Genomic DNA, 23376 nt, shown 5'->3' with positions numbered 1-23376 from the left:
ATGGATCTCACACTGCTATGACTACCTGAAAAATTAGTTAATTAAATAATTAAAAATTCAGATTTTTCAAACCTATATATTAAGCATAGGTAAAAACCTAACACCTCAACTCTTAGGAATGTGCATTTAATTAGTTAGCATAGTGACTAGCTGAAGAATATGTGTACAAGTGATAGATGATAGAGAAAGTAAATAATAAATGTTTTTGAACCTGGTTAATTGTAGAAACAAATGCACTGGCTCTACCCTTGCATATTTGGTATCTGATGAAGGCACTAATACATTTTAATTAATTTAGTTGGGCTGGGGATGTAGTTGAGTGCAAGAATACTTGCCTGAAATGTATAAGGCCCTGAGTTTGATCCCCGGCACCATAAAACAAACAAAAATCATCTTAACTAATTTTTTTTCCCTTTCCTTATCCTCTGTGCATAATTTTGTAAGTTAGCCTATTAGCTAGAAAATACTAAAATGAGGTTGCAAAAGAACTTGAGGATGACAGAATATCTAGATGATAGAGGAAATAAATAATAAATGTTTTGAACCTGGTTAGTTGTAGAAACAAATGAACATATATATGCAAGAAATACAGGCCTAAGTGATAAATGATATCAATGATAAAATTTTTGGATGTCTTCTTAAAGATAGATGAGTAGATTTAGGCTATGAAGGAGAATTAAATTGTTAGTAGGAAACCTTTTCTTATATTTTTACATTGTAGGTATGGGGAAAATAGTGTATGGATAAATTTTGGCAGTGAAAGGACTATAGGGACCCTTACTCTTTGTAGACAGCCAGTATTTGAAATTTGCCTTGTACAATAGAAGCCAAAGAGAGGAAAATATTGTCTTTTCCTGATGTATACTACAAACTAAAACTCAGGCATTCAGATTTTCTGTTCTCATTTAAAGCATAAGTGTTTGATGTAAAGACCGAATACTAGTTTGAGGTTAATGGTAGAAATAGCAGCTATCAATTAAGTTGAAAATCCAAGTGACATGAAAGGATATGTGTTTGTGTGTGTGTGTGTGTATGTATGTGTATGCGTGTGTGTATATACATATAAGTATCCAGAAACTCTTAAAATTGTGGCAAGAAGGCTTCCTACTGGTAAACATAAAAGGTTATTACTTTGGGGGCTTCTTGATGCAGTACGATTTTATATCAGTGACATAACTGAAAATATCCTTCTGCTTCCTAATGCTTTATTTTGAGATACTACCCAATTGAGAAGAGAGATGAATAATTCTTTTGCCTTTGCTAAGATATAAAATACAACACACATATTATCCTGAGACGTATTCTCTGTCCATGCTCTTTGGACTTGCATTTTTCTCTTTTCCAATTCCCTTAATAATTCCTCACTTAAGGTTTTTGAATTGCAAAATGACTTGGATTCTTCCTTTGCCAGAGACAATGCTCCACAGGTGCCAGGATAACTAGTTCTGTGCTTAGAGAGCCTACTTTGACTGCTAATGTTATCAGTACTAGAGTCCTGTCCAGTTACCCAAGTCCTGCCACAGAACCTCAATCTAACACTGGATAAGGGGCAAGCAATGGGAAAATCCACTAAGATTCCATCCTAGAATATTGCAGAAAGTTACCTATACAAAAATTAAAAGGCAAAAGTCTATTTTAAGGTAATTATTTAGTGGTCCAAAAACTGAAACACCTATCTTATAGCAGATTTATGTATAATCACATTGAAGTCACATAGTAATCCATTGCACACTTTCTAAAATTTTTATTTTAAGATTGATTTTAAAGGCAGTAATAAAACAAAGCCTGACTTGCCTTATTCTTGAGGAGGACTTGGTGAAAAAAAAGGTCTGATAATGGCATAATTCTGGCTTAATTTAGTGATAAAAATCAGCAAATAAATTCTATGGTTTCCACTTAGCTTTAGTGATTTTTTTTGCACTAATTAAAAATATATAAAACAAATAATGATTTTTTTCACAGTTCCTTGGGTCACATATTATTACAATAAAATAAAAAAATAGAAGTGTATTATAGCAGGGAAGAACACATGAGGTTCACATTTGAAGTTAATGTGAGTCACATATGTGCTAAATGCATAGTGCCTACGTACTTTGAGCAAACATCCTCAAACATGTTCAGTAGGTATGTACTTTGTACCCTGACTTCAAAGAATAGTTTCCATTTGGAACAATTTTAGGGATAAAACATAAGAGAAGTAAAATTAAACTAAGATACATGCTGCACATAAACTAAGTCATCAATATCCAATATAACTATTTCTTGCTTTGTCTCTTAATTTATACTGTTTTAGACAAAAATGGGGTGATTATTTGGGTATACCAGGTAACATAAAACAAAAAATCTTTTAAAAACTTATTTTGACCTTAAATTATTATTTAAAAAATATTTAGTATAAGCATAAACATTAAGAAAACAATAATAAAAAATTAAAGATACAGTGGTAGTTTTCACTCTACTTCAAGTAGTCATTTGATACACTTTATATTAAGCTAATGTGTGGGGCTTGGTGCTAGTGAATAAGGTCATCTATGGAACAAAACAAGAACATTCCGAAATAGCAGTTCACTATTACATATTATTGTAATATACGCAATGCTATACAACAGACTTAGTAATCCTAAATGAATCATGAGAAGTGGAGAGGAAGAAATATGCAAACTATAAGACTGGATGTTTGGAATCTTGTTATTGATGATGAACGCCACTGTTTCTCAGTGCATGAGATCACAAAAGGTGTATGTGAAAGAAGGAAGAGTGAGAGATGACAATGCAACAATCATGTTACTGATTTCATCATAATTCAATCTAGCAAAATATTTTTTTAAAATTGGAAAAATGTAAGGAAGAAAAATTACTATATATTAAATCTATGGAACAGAGGAGGTATATCTAAGAATAAGAGGGAAACATAAGATGAAAATCTTCTATTTGTAAAAATATACCATGATGACAAAAAGGTAAGCAATGAAATATCAAACTGAGTGTATAATTAATATGTATATGGACATTAGTATTTATATATGTATGAAAAGTAATATTTAAAGTTATATATATATATATATATATATAAAATTTTTAAATTTGGCATGGCTCTCAAATAAATCTGTAAGTATACTGAAAGAGATAAAAGACCAAAGGAATGAAGAGACAGCAAAGAAAAATAAACTAAATAAATATATGAAAAATAAACTAAATAAATATATGAAAGAAATGTTCAATAATTAAAATTAAGGCATACATTAAGACAATAAGAAAACATTTTATCATAATACATCAATATACTACAATAAATGAGAAAATCTGTTACTTTTCTATACTGCTGGTGATTCATACATTAATGGTGAAAACATTAATTTAGTCCTTTTGGAAAGTAATTAGCAGTGTGTACAAAAAGCTGTGGAAAAGTTCTCATTACTTGACCCACAATTTTATTTTTACAACTCTATATTGAGGAAATAATTCTAAATAAACCATAGCTTATAATAAAAATGCATAATGACAAACAAAGAACATTATGAACTATCTACATAAAGGAATAAAACCATGTAGTTTTTATAGAAGTTTAAAATTTTTATATACCTTTTAGTATTTTCTAAATTTTAAACAATGATTATATTGTATATTTTTTAAAAATTTAATTTTATAAAAGTGATCATAAGTTCTATAAGGGCAGGGAATGTTCAAAATTTATAAACACATAGTTGAGTATAAAATATATACATCATGATGACATCAAAGGAAAAAGTCAAACATAAATACCTAAAGTAAATATTTAATGGAAAAATACTAACTAGAATATTAATCTTATTGTTTTAAGGTGGCAGTGTAATACATTTCTTCTTTCCTCTATTTTTTTTCTAAATTTCTGTTATTTTAAACTTTTATTGTAGAATAAAACTAAACATAAATCTATATTTCCATTATAATACAATACAAACAAATCTGATATGTATAAGAAGAAGAAAAAAATGTTGCTTACTTCTCTTTCATCCATGTTCAACCACTGCTTTGGATCTTCTTCAGTAGCCAGAAAGGCTATCAATTCCAAAGCAGTAAGTCTAGTCTGACGTCTTGATGAGACAAATATCAAAACAGGTTTGGCTGGAGAATGACTTCTAATTGCTGTTGTAAAGTTGTGGAAAATGAAATGTTAAGTTGCTTAACACTAGAAGATAAATTTCAGATAGATATCAAATAGGTGTACAAAACTGATGTTGCATATGATTTAGCTGAATTTTTAATTTGGTCATAACATTTAGCATTATTCCAGGTACTAAATGGATCTGACAGCACTCTACATAGATGACAGGAAAGGAGAGATTCCTGGCTCTATCTAAGGAGCATAATGCCTAGGAGAGGGAAAATGCAATTATGTCAGTTCCAATTTCTATTCTGAATTGACCTGGAAGGAAAACCTTAAATGCTCACATGATTGAGTTTTCTATTTCTAAGTAGTGTTTCTGAAATATTTCTGCCTGTGTAAATTGTGATATTATAGTTAATTGGTCCTGGGATCTGATAAGATTCTGTAAGGATTCTGGATGTGGAAATGTATAAGACAACAAATTTCCTCTGGTGAGCAAACTCCCAGGGAATAATAGACATTTTGTTTTCCACGGTTGGAATATTCTGCAGTTTTTCCCAGGAACTAGTAAGATAACTACTACATATACATGCCTTGCTGCTATGGTAATGCCCTCCATGAGGAGGCTCTGTGTTAGAGTCTTATCAGCCTAGACCTTGATCTCAAGATACTCAGCTTCTAGGAATAAAGAAACTCTCTTGTTAGACAACCACTGAGCCTAAACCTGTCCATATGACAGTAACTTTATACAATAAGCTTTCTTGAGAGTTACACAAAGTTCCTAACATTGCACATTGCAACTTAGTATGTAACTGAGGAATAAGCTGCACAGTGTTGCTAACTCTCTAACCTCCCTAGTGATTCAATGAACAATATGTACTAATGATGATAATGACCTAATGTAACCTATTTATATAAATAAAGCTAGAAGCTCAGGCCAGCAGCTTTGGCTTTGACTCTGCACCTTGCTTCTGTTTCCTTTTGCTTTCCTTGCAAAATTCAAGTCCTTCAGGGTGATGAAAGATGTTCAAAGAGTACAGATAATTCCTTTTTATTTTTTCCCTGTTATGAGATGGAAAAATTAGAAGAGAATGTCCCAAGAAACAGACAAGAGATAAATCAAAAGAATCTTTTCCCTCAGATTTTCTAAAACCAGGACTTTTCAAGTGGGAAAATAAAATATAGAAGTTGGCTAAGAGGTTGCTCTGCCTGAATGTACATCTGAGAAATAGCACGGGAATGCTCAGCACACACAAGGTGAAATGAATATTGGGAAACCTGAGTAACAACACTGGAGGAATACTATAAATCAAATCTATAAAAAAAATTACTTAAAGAACCACATAAATCATTTTGCTCTAACTGTAACTGAGGTTTCTTTACTCCAAAATGCTGATAAGACAGCCCAAGCAGAATTTATAAATGTCTGTATAGCTTTCTTAACACAGAGATATTCACAAATTTTATGAGAAAAAGTTCAACTTTACTGTAATTTTTTGTTTGAAATGTAAAGAATTCCTTTTTATGGCCTGAGATGTAAGGTTTATAATGGAAATGCTGACATGACCTTGACTATATTTATACTCTAATGGTGAGAAATAAAGCTATCATAAAATCATATTTCTAAATTCAAAGAAATAAGTAATCACTACCAGTGTAATAAATAGTTTTTAAGGACAGCAGTTGTGCTGATACTGTATCTTAAGAAGTGCAGGAATTTCAGCTATTTACTATTGATTTACAAAATACAAAATGCTTTATTTCCATTAATGGTATGCAATCAGCCATTTCTTAAATAGATACACACATTTTCAACTATACACATTATGAAAAATATACTCATTTATCTTATTTCCCACTTTTTAAAACCATTTATTAGAATAGTATAGTATATAAAGGATAAATTGATTGTAAATCATTACAAAAGCAATGTTTAAACTCACATATTATTACAATATTGGTATCATTTGTACACACAATCATGAATGAATTTGTCTCTTTTTTAAACCACAACATTTAATGGATTTTTGCTGCTACAAGAACAGGTGTAGCTGAACAGTTCCCAGCAGATTTATTGTTCATTAGTGATTTTGTACAATGCTTCTGTGGAGGTGTAAATAATCTGAATGGCTGAGATTGGTCTCTAGCTTACAATCAATACTTTGCTTCTGTCATAAGGCTAATTACAGAAGCTAAAAAGTCACCTCACAATCAACAGCAGTTCACACTAGAGAATTTATTTAATAGGTTATTTTTAATTGATACAATAAATATTCCTAATGTAGTCTAAATTAAACATGTTTCAATAAAATAGGAGTGTTATTCTTAAATCTTTCTTGTTTGACGAATTTTTTAGAAATGGAAAAATGAAAAAACAAAACAAAAACTAAATTACTGTAAAAAAAGTACTGAAAGTTTTATGGTTTCTAGTAAAAATAAAGATTATGTGAATTTTTACTTCTTTCTATTGATCATTGTTTAAACTAGTAATTGTCCTAAAGAAAATGTTTATAGAATTATTTGATTGCTTTCAAAATTACATATTTTTATCCTACTACAAAGACACTTTTGTGAGATATGTCTAATTTCAATGTAGTTTAACATATATATTCCTTAACAGTTGAAGTAATCAGCTTTAGATATTTGCATAAGTTGGACCACTATTGCCCTTTAAAATAAACCCAAACCATTTAGAATACAATTGATAGCTATAATACAGAATGGTTACTATTTCAATCTGAAATAGTAGAAACTGAAGCTCACCCTGAAATGCAGGCTTGTTCATACTTGCCATGCGGGGACAGTAATGTTGACCTGGGAAGCCTTGAATATGAACTTCCAGTGGAACAGGGCGTACTGATGGTCGGAAGTTGAACAAGCCCATCTATAGTTAAGATGAGAGAAACCATTTCAATTTATATATTATACAAACATATATATGTTCATAATGTTATGATGTCTCCTTAATGTGGCAACCTGTGTCATGTTACTGCCTGACTTATCCATCTTTCACATACCTGCTTAATATTTAGCCAGTCAGCAAGGTCTCTAGCATTAGCTAATGCAGTAGACAGTCCAACTATCCTAACAGGCTTTTCTGTGTGTGAGGAGATAAAATTTGTTCGAGATACAATGACTTCTAGAACAGGACCTCTTTCTTCCCCTAGGAAATAAGAATAATAATACATTAATCATTTGACAAATTCAAAGTGGCTGCTGTAGGCAGGCATGAAGTCAAGTTTATAGGTTCCTCAAAAACCTAAAGATAACACTACAATATGATAGAGTAATCCCATTTCTGGGTATATATCCAAAGGAAATGAAATCAATATGCTTAAGAGATATATGTGCTTTCAAGTTCAATGCAGCATTGTTCATAATAGCTAAGAAATGGAATCCACCTAAGTGACCATTACCAAATGAATAGATAAAGAAAATGTGCTATGTATATATAAGTGTGTGTTCATGTGTGTATTTGCATATATGTATATGTTTATACTTTTAAGCAATAAAAAAGAATGAAATTCTGTCATTTGTAACACTATGGATGAAGTTGGAGGGCATTATGTAAAAAGAATAAAGCCAGGAAAAAAACTGAATGATCTAAATGGAATGTGGAATAAAAAAAAAGTCAAAATTGATATAAAGAGTAGACTGGTAGTTGCCAGATGCTGGGGGTTGAAAAGGAATAGGGAGATATTGACCAAAGGATATGAAGTTTCATTTAGACAGGAGTGTGTGAGTATACACAGTACACCAGGCCAACTATAGTCAATAATAATGTATGTTATAGTTGTGATATGTGGTTTCCCCAAAAGCTCATGTGTGAGACAATGCAAGAACACTCAGAGGAGAAATGATAATAAGTGTTGTAATCTACGTGGGTTAACCCAGTGATATGGATTAACTGGGTGGTAATTCTAGGCAGGCAGAATATAGCTGGAGGAGACAGGTCACTAGGTATTTGCCTTTGGGGTTTATATTTTGTCTCTGGTGAGCAGAGTTCTTTCTGCTTCATGATTGCCATAAACTGAGCTGCCATGATGTTCTGCTGTACCTCAGGCCCACAGCAATGAAACTGAACATTTATAGACTGAGACCTGTTAAAACATGAGAACCTAACGAACTTTACTCCTCTAAAATAGTTCTGGTCAGGTCTTTCAGTCAGAAAGAAATGAAAAAGCTAAATGTATATTTAAAAATTGCTAAAAGAGTAAATTTCTAATGTTTCACCATAAAAATTCTAATTGATGTAACAGATGTTAATTTGCTTGATTTAATTATTCCACACTCTGTGTGCGCGTATGTATGTGCGTATGTGTGCACATCTTAAAATATTACATTGTACCCCAACATTATATACAATTATCTGTCAATTAAAAATAATATCAATAAAAATAAATAGATAATATCAATAAAAATAAATAAAAATAATATCAATAAAAAGACTCAAAGTGGTACCAACCAAGCAGATGAATTTCATCTATGATGAGAATAGTAACTTGCTGAACATAGTTCCTATTTTGCCAGCTTCTGCTGACTCCATCCCACTTTTCTGGTGTAGTGACAATAAGGTCAGCCTGGGCAATGGATTTCATATCAGGAGTCACATCCCCTGTTAGTTCAATAACTCTGGAGGGAAATAAAAATGACTCTCAAGTAACACATAATCTTGTAAAGGCAACAATATTGATATATTCCAATAAAATTTTATGATGCTTAAAACTACTTTTTTCCTCTTTGATTTCTGAAATTTTCGGAAATGAGTCAAAAATGTAAATCCAATTCATTCACACATCTTTTATACAGATGTACAAAAGTGTCAGACTTTGTTTTGACTATATTTATAGAATCTTTAAGTGAATTTATAAAGGTGAATTTCTATCTCCTTCTCTACAGAGTGGAACTAAAATCTTTTTTCTTTGGGGGGAAAAACATTTTTGGAAATAAACATCATTATTTTTTTTAATGAGGGAAAGTATTAACTTGATAAAAGGGGACACTCAATAATAATAGATTGTGTATAACTTTCATTTCTTAGGTTTAAATTTTCTCAAGGTAACAAATAAATTAAAACATACCAGGATACTGAATATATAATATATTCACATTATTCAAAGAATATGTTGTGAATCATCTCCGGAACATCCCACCTAATTCTCATCCAAAAGCATTCATATATTTGTATCTTATTGTTTTTTTAAAAAAGGGATAGGATAGTTTACTTAAAAGTCTTATTTTTTCCAATTATTCCTGGAGATCATTTATTCAGTGTAAAAAAGCTCATTGATCTATATAGTTATACAATATTTTGCATTGGGTAGAGGTATATAATTAGTGATGCTCTATTGGACATATAATTATCCACAATCATTTGCTATATACTGTAATGAATGGTTTTGTAATATTCAAAAATAGTAAGTAAAAACACAATATATTCATCACAGAAGTTTTATATGTCATAAATACTCTCCATACACAATGCCTTTTAAATGGTTTCTAGAATTTACTCTGAACAACATGAGAAAAAACTAAAGAGAAATAACATGTTTCTTTTACAATGAGAACATATTGAAGGGATTGGGAGTATAGCTCAGTGAGAGAATGCTTGCCTAGTACATGTGAGGCACTGGGTTCAGCACCACATAAAAATAAATAAATAAAATTAAGATATTGTGTCCATCTACAACTAAAAATATGAAAAATTATATATATGTACTATAATATATATAGAAAAAATTAGCTGCCACCAAAAAGTATTCATATTAAGAAATTAAAAGAAGTTCATTTTTCAATCTTAAAACATGGGAATATTGACACCATTTTAATAGTAGCTATGAACTCTTAAAAGATTAAAAAAAACACTGTAAACATATTCATAGGTATTATGCAACTCTTTCATTTATTGGTCTTTTCAGACTATTGAAAGTGTATCTCTTGAACAAAAAAAGGAACTTACTTTTTACCAAGTTTTTCTTCTATTCTAACCTTCCAGTCATCCATTCTTTCACGAACTAGGGCTTTTAGGGGTGCAATATAAACCGCCTAAAGAGGGAGCAATGAGCAATAGGACTTTAAAGAGAACAGTAAGGTCATTTTTCAAATAAAATAAACAAAATTTGTCAAAACAGGACAGTGTGGTTTTAAAATTTCACAGAATACTTAAATTTTTAAATTATTGAGAAAAAGTCATTAAGTTAAACTACACATATCCAAAATAAAGCAGAAAATTAATGCATCATAAACATTCTATCATAAAAATACTAACAGGTGAATTTAAAATACAAAAAACACTAAAGGTATTTTCCTTAGGCATTTTATAATGAAATTATGTTCTAACAATGTTAATACATTTATAAAACTATGAGAACATATATTACACAAAAAATTAGGATTTTGACAAAAATAAATATATGACTTCCTATTATGCTCAAGATTTAACAAAGCTGTAACTCCTGAAATAATGTATTTTGAAGTAATATATTTTGAAGTTTTTTTTCAAGGTTTTTAAATTATTACTTTTAGCACTTTTATTAGTACATTGTAGTCATACATAATATTGGGGTTCATTTTGATATAATCACATACGCATGGAATATAATTTGATGATCCATTTTAGCTCACAGTGCTGCTGCTTTCCATTCCCTCTTCCCTGTTTTCTACTCTACTGGTCCTCCTTCTTATTTATTTATTTTTAATTGGTGCTTTATAGTTATATATAAATGTGGAATTCAGATAGCATACTTTGGTCTATTGCATTCTACAGTTCCTCTCTTTCCCTGTCCCACCTCCTTCCCCCTCTGTTCCCTTTCTCTACTCCACTGATCTCCCTTCTATTTTCAAATAATTCCCCTTCCCTCTTTTCCCCCTCATTTTGCTCTAGCTTCCACATGTGAAAAAAAAAAAAAGAATTCAATCCTTTCTGACATATATGGCTTATTTCTCTTAGCACAATGTTCTTCAGTTCCATCTATTTACTGGAAAATGCCATAATTATAGTTGAGTAAAATTCCATGTGTATATGCAGTTTCCATGTATATATATACCAGTTTCTTTACCCAGTCATTTGTTGATGGGCCCTTGGGCTGGTTCCATAACTTGAGTATTATGACTTGCATTTCTATAAAGATTGATGTACCCGTATGCTGATTTAAACCTTTTGGATTAATACCAAGGAGTGGGATAGCTGGATCATATGGTGTTTCAATTTCTGGTCTTTGGGGAAATCTCCATATCGCTTTCCAAAGTAGCTATACTAATTTGAAGTCCCATCAACAATGTATAAGAAATAAGCTAGCTGTTTAAATTTTAACGCAGATCTTAACAAATTCCAGTCATATATTTTAGCTGTTTCAATTTTATAAACTACATTATTCACTAAAACAGCACTTCTTTAAAAAATGTCTCAAACTAGAGTATTAACTCTTCTTTTTGATTTTTTTAAATATGACAGCAGAATGCATTACAATTCTTATTACATATATAGAGCACAATTTTTCATATCTCTGGCTGTAGACACAATATATTCACACCAATTCATGTCTTCATACATATACTTTGTATAATAATGATCATCACATTCCACCATCATTAATAACACCTTATTAATGTGAGAGAATGCTGCCTTTCCCTCCAAACCCTCTGCCCTATCTAGAGTTTGTCTATTCCTCCCATGCTCCCACTCCCCACCCCACTACAAATCAGCCTCCTTATATCCGAAAAAACATTCTGCATTTGTTTTTTTGGGATTTGTTAACTTCACTTAGCATTATCTTCTTCAACACCATCCACTTACCTACAAATGCAATGATTTTACTTTTTTAATTGCTGAGTAATATTCCATTGTGTATATATGCCACATTTTAAAAATCCGTTCATCTATTGAAGGGCATCTAGGTTGGCTCCACAGTTTAGCTATTGTGAATTGTGCTGCTATAAACATCCATGTGGCTGTGTCCCTGTAGTATGCTGTTTTTAAGTCCTTTGGGTATGGTCCGAGGACAGGAATAGCTGGGTCAAATGGTGGTTCCATTCCTAATTTTCCAAGAAATCTCCATACTGCTTTCCATATTGGCTGCACCAATTTGCAGTCCCACCAGCAGTGTATGAGTGTAACTTTTTCCCCACATCCTCACCAACACTTATTGTTGTTTGTATTCTTAATAGCTGCCTGGAGTGAGATGAAATCTGAGTGGTTTTGATTTGCATTTCTCTAATTGCTAGTGATGATGAACATTTTTTCAAGTATTTGTTGACTGATTGTACATCATCTTCTGAGAAGTGTCTGTTCAGGTCCTTGGCCCATTTATTGATTGGGTTATTTGTTCTTTTGGTGTTTAGCTTTTTGAGTTCTTTATATACCGTAGAGATTAAGATTGTGATCTATCTGATGTGTGAGGGGTAAAAATTTGGTTCCAAGATGGAGGCTCTCTATTCATCTCACTTATTGTTTCTTTTGCTGAGAAGAAACTTTTTAGTTTGAGTCCATCCCATTTATTGATTCTTGATTTTAATTCTTGCGCCACAGGAGGCTTATTAAGGAAGTTGGGGCCTAATCCCACATGATGGAGATTAGGGCTTACTTTTTCTTCTATTAGACGCAGGGTAAACAATCCTTAGCAGGAAGATTGAAGCAGGTGGCATCACTATACCAGACCATAATTTATACTACAGAGCAATAGTAACAAAAACGGCCTGGTATTGGCACCAAAACAGATTGGTAGACCAATGGTACAGAATAGAGGACATAGAGACTAATCCACAAAACTACAATTATTTTATATTAGACAAAGGTGCCAAGAACATGCACTGGAGAAAAGATAACCTCTTCAACAAATGGTGCTGGGAAAACTGAAAATCCATATGCAACAAAATGAAATTAAACCTCTATCTCTCACCATGCGCAAAACTTAACTCTTCTTTTTTACTAAAATATCTTTGTGAATCAATAATTATATAACAGATTAAAAATACTGGGTTCAATTCTCAGCACCACATATAAATAAATGAATAAAATAAGGCCCATACATCTACAAAAATATATTTTAAAAAATAGAGAAACAAAGTAAGAAAGAAACAACACTAAATGAAAATCATGGAAAAAGGAAGTCTGAATATTTCTGAAATCACAAATGATGAAGAAACAGCACATAATTGCAACATGTCTAAGATACCTCTATTTCAAATGTAATGTACTCATACAATTTAAAAACAAGAAAACCTTAAATGCTACATTAAAAAAAAACCTGCTAGAATTAATAAGCAAAGTCAAGAAAGGCACAAGACATAAAAATCAATAAACAAAAATCAGTAGCATTTGTTAAAACTAACAATGAGTTATCTGAAAAGAAATAAAGAAAACAATTCCATTCACAACAACATCAAAAGATACTTAGAATTTAATCAAGAAGATAAAAATCTTTCCATGGAAAATATACAATATCAATCAAAGAACCTCTGTCTCTCACCCTGCACAAAACTCAACTCAAAGTGGATCAAGGACTTAGGCATTAGACCAGAGACTTTGTACATGCTAGAAGAAAAATTAGGACCAACTCTCCACCATGTTGGCTTAGGAAACGACTTCCTCAATAAGATTCCTAAAGCACAAGAAATAAAATAAAGAATCAATAAAAAAATCAATAAAAAGTTTCTTCACAGCAAAGGAAACAATCAAGAAGGTGAACAGAGAGCTTACAATATGGAAGAAAATCTTTGCCACCAACATCTCAGACAGAACATTAATCTCCAGGATATATACTTAACCAAATAAGTAAATAACAACAACAACAACAAAAACAAATAACCCAACTGACAAATGGGTTAAGGAACTAAACAGGCACTTCTCAGAAGAAAAAATATGAATGGTCAAAAAATATATGAAAAAATGTTCAACATCTCTAGCAATTAGAGAAAAACAAATCAAAGCTACACTGAAAATCCATCTCACCCCAGTCAGAATGACAGAGGTTCATTTATACATTGTTGGTGGGACTGCAAATTGGTGCAAACACTCAGAAAGCAGTCTGGAGATTCCTTAGAAAACTTGGAATGGTTGTACATTCTGTGTCGAAGGAACTGCTGAGCTAGCGTCAACACTATAAAAACAGAGGTTTGATAAATTGTGGTATAAAGGTGTATTAAGAATCGTAATGCAAAAAATTATGAATGTATTGCACTCCACTATGTCATGTATGTAAGAAATAATAATAATAAAATAGAAAACTGGAATGGAACTACCATTTGACCCTGTTATTCCACTCCTTTCTTTACATCCAAAGGACTTAAAATCAGCATACTACAGTGACACAGCTACTTCAATGTTTATAGCAGCTCAATTCAAAATAGCTATGATACCAACCTAGGTGCCCTTGAAGAGATGAATGGATGAAAAAATTGTGGTATATATACACAATAGAATATTACTTAGTCATAAAGAAGAATGAAATTATGGCATTTGCTTGTAAGTAAATGGAACTAAAGAATATCACGCTAAGTTAAATAAGTCAGTCACAAAGATCCAAAGGCAGAATGTTCTTTCTGATATGTGGATGATAAGTCACAACAAAGGAGGGGAAGATTAGAAATTCACTGGACTAGACAAAGGGAAATGAAGGAAAGGGAGGGGGTGACTGCAATAGGAAAGACAGTAGAATGAATATGGAATATCATTCCTATCCTCATATATAAATAAATGACCAGTGTAACACTATATCATGTACAACCACAATAATAGTATCTTAATTGTAACAAGTTATACTTATTCTATGTATGTATAATATTTCAAAATATACTCTACTGTCATGTAAAAATTAATAATGATAAAAAAGAAAAAAACCCTTTCTTTTTCATGAGGTTATAGCTGAAATCAAAGAACTCTAGAATTTCAGAAATAATGGGGACTTTACAAATGATTTAATACAATTTTTTAGGAAAAAGTTCCAGAGAAGTTGTGACGTCCCTTCTGTCATATAATAAATTGGTAGTGGGGGTAGAACAAAAACCTGATTTTCTTTCTTTGAAAAACTGTGGAAAAATTTGGAAGCCCCTGATTGATTTCATGTAATGAAATCATTCTGTTTCCTTTGGGGTTTTATTTAGTTAAATTAAGTTTGCCCTGTTTCTACATTTATTCAAGGAGTACTGATAACAACAGAGAAAATTTCTCAACATGAGAACCAGAATGAACGTGTGCAATCACAGTTCATCTATTTCATCAAGGAATAAAAGTCCAGTGAAGTTTTGAAACTTGCCATGATAAAGTATGAAAAAGTGTCTACCCATTCTGGATCACAGTCTCCTTTTCCAGCTTCCACTTTCCAGATTTTATTGCAATCTGAGACACATTATGCTGTTTTATAAGCATATAAAATAAAATTAAATGTTTAACTGAAAAAAAAGTAAGAAATGACCTACCCAGAACAATCTACAGATTCAATGTAATCCCTAACAAATGCCAATAGCATTTTTCTTAGAGATAGAAAAAATCTAAATTATTAAGGAACCATGAAGAACCAAAAAACCAAAGAAATCTTGAGAAAGAATAAAGTAAGAGGCATTCTACTTCTTGACTACAAATTATAGTACAAAGCTTCAATAATTAAGATAGTATGGCGCTGGCACAAACATATACACATAGACTAACAGAACAGAATAGAGTCTAGAAATAAACACACATCTTGTCACTAATCTGACAAGAATACCAAGAAGGAAAAGGATAGGCTTCAATAAATGGTGTTGAGAAAATTGAACATCTACATTTAACAGAATAAAACTGGAACCTTGTCTTACACCATATGCAAAAATTATCTTGAAATTTACTAAAAACTTAGATGTGAGATCTGAAACCATAAAACTCCTAGAAAAAAAACAGGGAAAAAGATCTTGATGCTGGTCTTAGCAATGAGTTTTTGAATATGTTCCCAGGAACACAGGGAAAAAAAGGTACAAATAAACAAACAGGGGTGCACCAAAGCTACAAACCTTCTGCACAAAAAAGGAAGCAATCAATGAATTAAAAAAATAACATATGTAATAGGAGAAAATACTTGCAGATGTTAATAAGGTGTTAATATCCAAAACATATAAGGAACTCACCAAGAACAAAAAGCCTAAAAATTCTATTATAGAAAAAAAAAGGTGGAGGGACAAATGAGGCAAATAGATATCATTCTGTTGAAATACAGAATGGCTAACAGACATGAAAAGGTGCTTACTTTCACTAATCATTTGGGAAATGCAAATCAAAATCACAATGAGGGCTGGGGTTGTGGCTCAGTGGTAGAGCACACGTCTAGCACATGAGAGGCCCTGGGTTTGATCCTCAGCATCACATAAAAATAAATAAAATCAAGGTATTGTATCCAACAGCAACTAAAAAATAAATATTTTTTAGAAATCACAATGAGTCAACACCTCACATCTGTTAGAACGAATATTATTAAAACAATGAAAGTATTGGCAAGGATGTGGAGAAAAGGAAACTGCTACACACTGCTGGTAGAAATGTAGTCGGGGAAGCCATTATGGAAAATACACATGGAGAGCCTTAAGAAATTATACATAGAAAACATCATCATCATCATAGGAATTCTACTTTTGAATACATATCCAAAAGAAATGAGATCAATATATCAAAGACATGTACACTTCTATGTTTATTACATCATTGATTAGAAAAGCCAAGATAAAGAAACAGTCTACGTGACTCAAGATGGATGAAAAAAGAAACTGAAACACAATGGGAGATCTTTCAGCTTTACAAAAGAAGAAAATCTTGCCATTTGCAATAATATACATTGTGTTAAGCTGAAAACAACAAAACATAATTTCACTGACAGGTGCAATTTAAAAAAGCCAAATTCATAGAAGCAGAGTAAAATAATGGTTAAGAGGGGTGAAAATGGGGGATATGAGGAGATATTGCTTAAAGGATACAAAGTTTCATTTATGTAGAACAAGTTCTAGAGATCTAAAGTACAGAATGGTGACTGTATTTAATAATATCGTATGAATAGACTTGAAATTTGCTGACTAGATATTAAATGTTCCCACTGCAAACATATGTAATTATCTGAAGTGATGGATATCTGAGCTATCTTGATTCTAGCAATTATTTTATAATGTATATGTACATTTAAGTATCACATTGAACACCTCAAATATAAATCATTTTTATTAAAAATAAAATAGAATTGGGAAAAATTTACTAAATATTATGTTTTTAAAAAATTAAAAATCAATACTTATTTGATTCCGGTGTTATTTGACATTAATTGATAATATCAATATTTGGAGGAATGTAGCATAAGTTATGTCTATATTTCCTGTGTATAATCAAAGTGTTTTAAAGTATTAGCATTTCATTCATATCCAAAGAATGATTATGAATTATTATATACCTAACAAGTACAGCTAAGAATTAATTACCTCATAAAAGAAGTACCCATGAATTATAGATATGAGGATGTGTGAGCACTATATACATGAGAAATTCATATAGAAGACTCCAAAGCTGATATCAATATTTTTTGCAACAAATTATTCTAATACTGATCTGGCCCCCTGGAAAATTCACTGAGAGTATAACAAAGCTATTCACCAGGGTATGCCAGGATATTTGGACCTGGCTAGTTTAGAGACATTAACTATCTTTTCTAATTGAATATAATAAGCACACAATATGTTCAACATACCTTTGAGGAGGGATACTTGTTGAAGACTCTGAAAATAGCTAATTCAGCTGCAACAGTCTTTCCTGATCCAGTGGGTGCTCCAAGTAGGACATTACAGTCTGTGTGATACAGTGTATGAAATATTTGTGTCTGCACAGGGTTAAAGTGGCTGAAGTTGTACAGCGCTTCATATGCTTTACATCCCAAAGCCGTAATTGGCAAAGGCTGAAGATCCAGTAATTCTGAAAAGATCCAACAGGTACTTCTATACAATAACTGAAAAAACATGCACAATACTGAATACTATATTTTAAAGAATAACACTTCCTAATTATCTCAAGAGAAGAACATATTTAACATAAGTTCTTATACACCAGTGACACATCTTATTCAGTCACTACATTTAACATAACTGATAAACAGAACACTTTTATTGTAGAGTTCCCTATAAACCTATAAACCAACTATATATTTCTCTTCCAAAAAGGGAAATGACTTGAATAAAAGTACATGAAAGTATGTATGTTATGGTACAAAAATAAATCTGCCGTAATTTGTAAAACAATGAAAACCATTTGTAAACAGCAGTATTGGAAGGGTCACTAACAACAGATTACTTTTGATCTGCTAGATACTGACCAATCCTGAGTAGCTGAGTGAGCTTTTGGTACAGCCAATGGAAACAAAAATGAATTTAGCCTTATTCAGGAAGGAACAAGGATAGTAGTTTCAGAACACAGCATGACTGAGTAAAACAAAACGAAACGAAACAAAAAACTCTTTCCTTAAAGGGTACAGGTCTTCTTACTTTCACTAATCATTGCTGAAATTTATGTCTGTAAAGTAAATTTATGTATTGAAAGACACTAGATTTGGTTGTTTCTCATTATACAGACTGGGTGCCGAAGAAATTAGATAATTATTAGAAAAGTTTAAAAAAGAAGATATAAAAAAATCAGTTAAGAGGACACATTGATCTGACCTTTATAGTATGGTTGCAAAATGAAAAATATGATAAATTTTCTTCTAAAAAATGTACTTAAAAACAAAAACTAACTTAGTTGGGCATGGTGGCACAGGCCTATAATTCCAGCAGCTCAGAGGCTGAGACAGAAAGATCCCAAGTTGAACGACAGCCTCAGCAACTTAGTGATATCCTATCTCTCAAAATAATAATAATAATAATAATAAAAAGACTGGGGATGTGCTTCAGTGGTTAAGTGCCCTTTGGGTTCAATCCTGGGTACCTTGTCCCTAAAGGAAAAAAAAAAACAAAATAAAAAGATGACTTTAAAAAGTTATCTTTGCCCCACCCATTGCTCTATTCTATTACAAGGATAGCTGAGAGCTAACTTCATACTCTCTCTGTCATACTCTCTATGTCTGATTATAATTGTTTAAATTTTCCATAGCACTGGAAATCCAGGAAGGAGGGAGACATTGCAAGATAAGGCATGCAATGCTAATCAAACATATTTTTTTTTAAATAAAAGACTAAAAATTAAACATTGTACAATGTCAAATGCACAGTTATTGACAATGTTAAATTAAGATGATCTATTACAGTGATTTTACCTAGATGGTATGTTTATACTACATCAGCTAATTATATAAATAGGTTGATATGTATTTGGTTGCGTAACAAAGAAATTATTAAATTGGCATTAACATATAATGCTAATATATGTAGAATTAAGTACTTTAATGAAAGAAAGAAACCTAGCAATGATATTGGAAGCATATATTTTAAGTTAAAACATCATCACTTCCACATATTTTGAACTTATGAGATTCTAGATATCACAAAAGCACATTTGATGAAATAAGACCAGAAAGACCCTCTGCAATAAGTAGATTACTAGATAATACAGTCTCAATATCATTGTATTTTGATAAAATTTTTTGGTTTTGCTATGCCAAGATATCAAAGAGAAATTGAGATGTAGTATAAAGAATCTCTCAATGAATAATATGAATAAGGTGTACATTTGACAAAATGAAAGATTATAAAGTCATATTTAGGTCTCCTTTCACTTCTGAAAAGACTGTCAAATAGCATGCTATTTAAAGTAGTCAGAAAACATTTTTATTCTGAAAAGTCAAACAGTTTGTCTGAAATATATGGGAAAGAAAATTTGACTCCTAATTTATGTCTGTAAAGTAAATTAAGGATCTCTGAAAATCAATACTCATCAATTATGAATTCTCAAGAAATGAAATTAGTACACTAATTAGTTTCAAGATGTTTTTGAAATAGATTTAAGGGGTACTTAAATGTATCACTGCAAAGATTTCTTCATGAAATTTTGCTTTTTTAATAAATCAAAATAGAAAGGCATTTGTTCATGTTATGAAAACCTAGAGTTTATATATTACAACAATAAAAAATGCTGCTGAATGCTCTTACTATATATCCCTTTTAATAATTTGTTTTATATATATATATATATATATACGAACATTCCAAAATCTGAAAAAAAAATGTGAAATTTGAAACACTTTGTGTTTTAAACATTTTGGATAAAAGATAACCTGTACTAGAAATAAGTTTATGTAAATTGGAATAAATGTAAGAAAAAAGAGATATCTCAAAAGTTTCACAGAGAATACAGATTAAATGATAAATGACAATTGCAATGAAAAAGGAAGGCTATATGGAGAAATAATGATTATATGTACAGATGAAAGTCCAGTAACACAGAAATAGTAACTCTCATCATTACTATAATTATCAGAATTGACTAAGCCTACTTTAATGCTTTTGGAGCTTAAATAAACAAAAATTAAAGGTCCACAATTTGACTATCAACATATACATATTTGATTTTGAAAATTTTGAATATACAGTTTAGAAACAATATTGTCAAGTAAGTTGGACTTTGATTCAAAATAAAACAACTTTATACTTGTCAACATTAATTAAAATAACAATTTTGGGAAGTCAATAATTCACATCAACACAATAATGTTCAATTTGTTACCTGTATGGGGCGGATGCCTCTCTGGTAGAATCAGATGTTGGAAGTTGATAATACAAACAGCCTCCGCTCCTAACCATCTATCAGAAACTGCTCGGATATAGTATTGGGAAGGCAAAGGTTCAAAAATAGGGATTGTAAATACCAGTAGTTGAGCTTCTTTACTAATGACCTAATGTGAAATAAAGTCTAAAATAAATAAAGTTCTTAGTAGTCAATTCTTAATAGTATCTATACAAGACATAATAAAAATAAAATATGTTGGATTTCTAAATAGCTCAGATATTCAGGTACTACAGTAACTTGTAGGCGATTTCCTTCTGAGGATTATTTGACATAAGAGAAATTCAGAATTTATACTAACTTTATATTATTTATATATATGTTATCATTATGACATGTTACCAGTTTGATTCACTATCAGAATTTCCCAAACATGATTCATTCAATTACTTCATGATTTCTATAATTTCAAGTACCATATTATTATTTACTTAATATTTTTCTTTAAATCTGATCAGTATCTTAAGTGGAATACCTGAAATCTCTTAAAAATAAATAGGTTATATGGTTAACAAGAAGATAAATGCATGAAAACAAAATATTGCTATAAAATACTATTGCTATCCAGTCAAGACTTTCAATCGCAAGCTTGCTTTCTCTTTGATAAAAAGAGAAATTATAAATAAAACATGAGTTAAAGATGTAGCAACTATTGAGTCTTTACAGAGAATTTTACAAGGAATGATCTTTTCACTAAGTGATTTATTATTTTGCAGGAAATTATTTTTATCCCCCTTATTTTATATATTCCACGTCTCTAGAAGCCATGCCTTAAACCATGGTAAAGATTATAAATGAATTTCTTGAACTAGGATCAGACTGAATAATCAATATTGTCACACTGAATCTCTGTGTTCCTTTGAAACCAAACAGAAAAACAGAACATAACAAAACTTTGATGGAACTCTGAAATCAGAGAGATAGTAAAAAACAAAAATTGTTTATATTTTTTTATGATAGCTAAATAATAAGGTTATATTCACCTGTTTTTTAAGAGCTAGAAAATACTCTGAATGATAAATATGATCATTTGTAGGATCTTCCACCCAAATCCACCAGGGTTCTCCTACTGTCCCATGGACCTAGAAGAAAAATTATCCTAGTACTATGAAAATCATAACTCAAGTAACAGTACTGTTTACATATCAGCAACTATTAGTCTAACAACTTTTTTGATATATAATTTATAAAACAAGGTTCACTCATTTAAAGTATACAGAGTTCAATGGTTTTAACATATTTACAAAGTTGTACAACTATGAACATAATCTAATTTTAGAACATTTTTATCACCTCCAAGAGAGTACTTATATTCATTAGAAGTATAGATTTTGCTATTCTAAACACTTTGTTAAATGGAATGATATAACATATAGTCTTCTGTGACTGGCTTTTTAAACTTACCATAATATTTTTATAGTTCATCCATGTTTTAAATTGCATCAGTACTTTGCTTCTTTTTATTGTCAAATAATATTCCACTGGACACATATACCATATTTTGTTTATATAAGCCAATCTCTTTTTTCCTTATATGGTCCAATACTGTTCAGTATTCACTTCTCCCTCAGGGACTCATGAAAAGGAGATCACATCCCAATCATTTCTCCTCTAAATCTTCTTGTACTGTCTCACATGAGCTTTTGGGGGATACCACATTTAAACCATAACACCTGGGATAATTTTGATTCACATAAAGCCAATCAGCTCATGGCATTCTCCTGACAATATCTATAGTAAAGGAGAAGTCCATAACAAACACTTGGCCTAATTAGACTGGGGGGGGGTGCGTGTATGTGTGGCAAGAGGGCTTACAGTTTATGTTGTGGGCTGAGGAAGTGGGTATGTGTTCCCCTTACTTCATTAAAAGTGAAAAAGAAGCAGAAAAACATTTGAGAAGTATCCAACAGTGCGAGCAGAGCAAAGAAGTGGAAAGATCTTGGGCCTTGAACAATACTATTAACCTCAAGACTGGACCATCCTTAGGGCCTATCTGATCTGTGGACCTTTTATTGCACAAAAGGATATATTACCTTACGTAAATCAGATTGAGGCAAGTTAGGTTTTACATTCTTGAAGCTAATAGCATTATAAGAGAGTTAATTATAAAAACAATTAAATACTTTCTCCTATTAATTAATAAAACTAAATTATGATTTATTATGAATAGCAATAGTAGAAAACCATGTGAAAAAATAATGAAACTTCCATTCCTTTAAAAACAATCAAAAATTTCAAATGAGCTTATACTTAAATATAATTTTATATTTTATATAAAATTTCATATTTATAAAAATATTAACTGTAATTTGGTGTTATCAACTAGAGCTAATATACTGTGAGAAAAATAGGAATTAGGAATGCTTTAGGAATTAAAGGTCTGAATGCTTTAATGACAATGTAGAATTAAATTATAACAAAATGACATATAAGAGGAAAGGAGGGGTAAGACAAGATAATACAAATGGAAGAAATGATTTACAGTAGAAGGGGTAGAGAGAGAAAAGGGGAGGGGAGGGGAGGGGAGGGGGGATAGTAGAGAATAGGACAGACAGCAGAATACATCAGACACGAG

General features: G+C 31.2%; 1 protein-coding gene across 2 annotated transcripts in view; it reads right to left on the bottom strand.

Moving 5' to 3' along the window:
* Ascc3 (activating signal cointegrator 1 complex subunit 3) overlaps positions 1 to 23376 on the bottom strand; it is a 348955-nt gene that overhangs the window by 117243 nt on the left and 208336 nt on the right. For both annotated transcript variants that reach the window (XM_077801715.1, XM_077801716.1), the window contains exons 23-30: positions 21785 to 21883; positions 20742 to 20910; positions 17782 to 18002; positions 10047 to 10132; positions 8553 to 8719; positions 7105 to 7250; positions 6851 to 6971; positions 3983 to 4125 (exon numbers count right to left, since the gene is read on the bottom strand). In XM_077801715.1, the coding sequence (XP_077657841.1) occupies positions 3983 to 4125; positions 6851 to 6971; positions 7105 to 7250; positions 8553 to 8719; positions 10047 to 10132; positions 17782 to 18002; positions 20742 to 20910; positions 21785 to 21883 (1152 nt within the window). The remainder of the gene's footprint in view (positions 1 to 3982; positions 4126 to 6850; positions 6972 to 7104; positions 7251 to 8552; positions 8720 to 10046; positions 10133 to 17781; positions 18003 to 20741; positions 20911 to 21784; positions 21884 to 23376) is intronic.

This window comes from Urocitellus parryii, chromosome 8, assembly GCF_045843805.1.
Source record: "Urocitellus parryii isolate mUroPar1 chromosome 8, mUroPar1.hap1, whole genome shotgun sequence".
Taxonomy (NCBI): domain Eukaryota; kingdom Metazoa; phylum Chordata; class Mammalia; order Rodentia; family Sciuridae; genus Urocitellus; species Urocitellus parryii.
The sequence above is the reverse complement of the archived record's forward strand: the minus strand, read 5'-3'. Positions and strand labels throughout refer to the sequence as shown.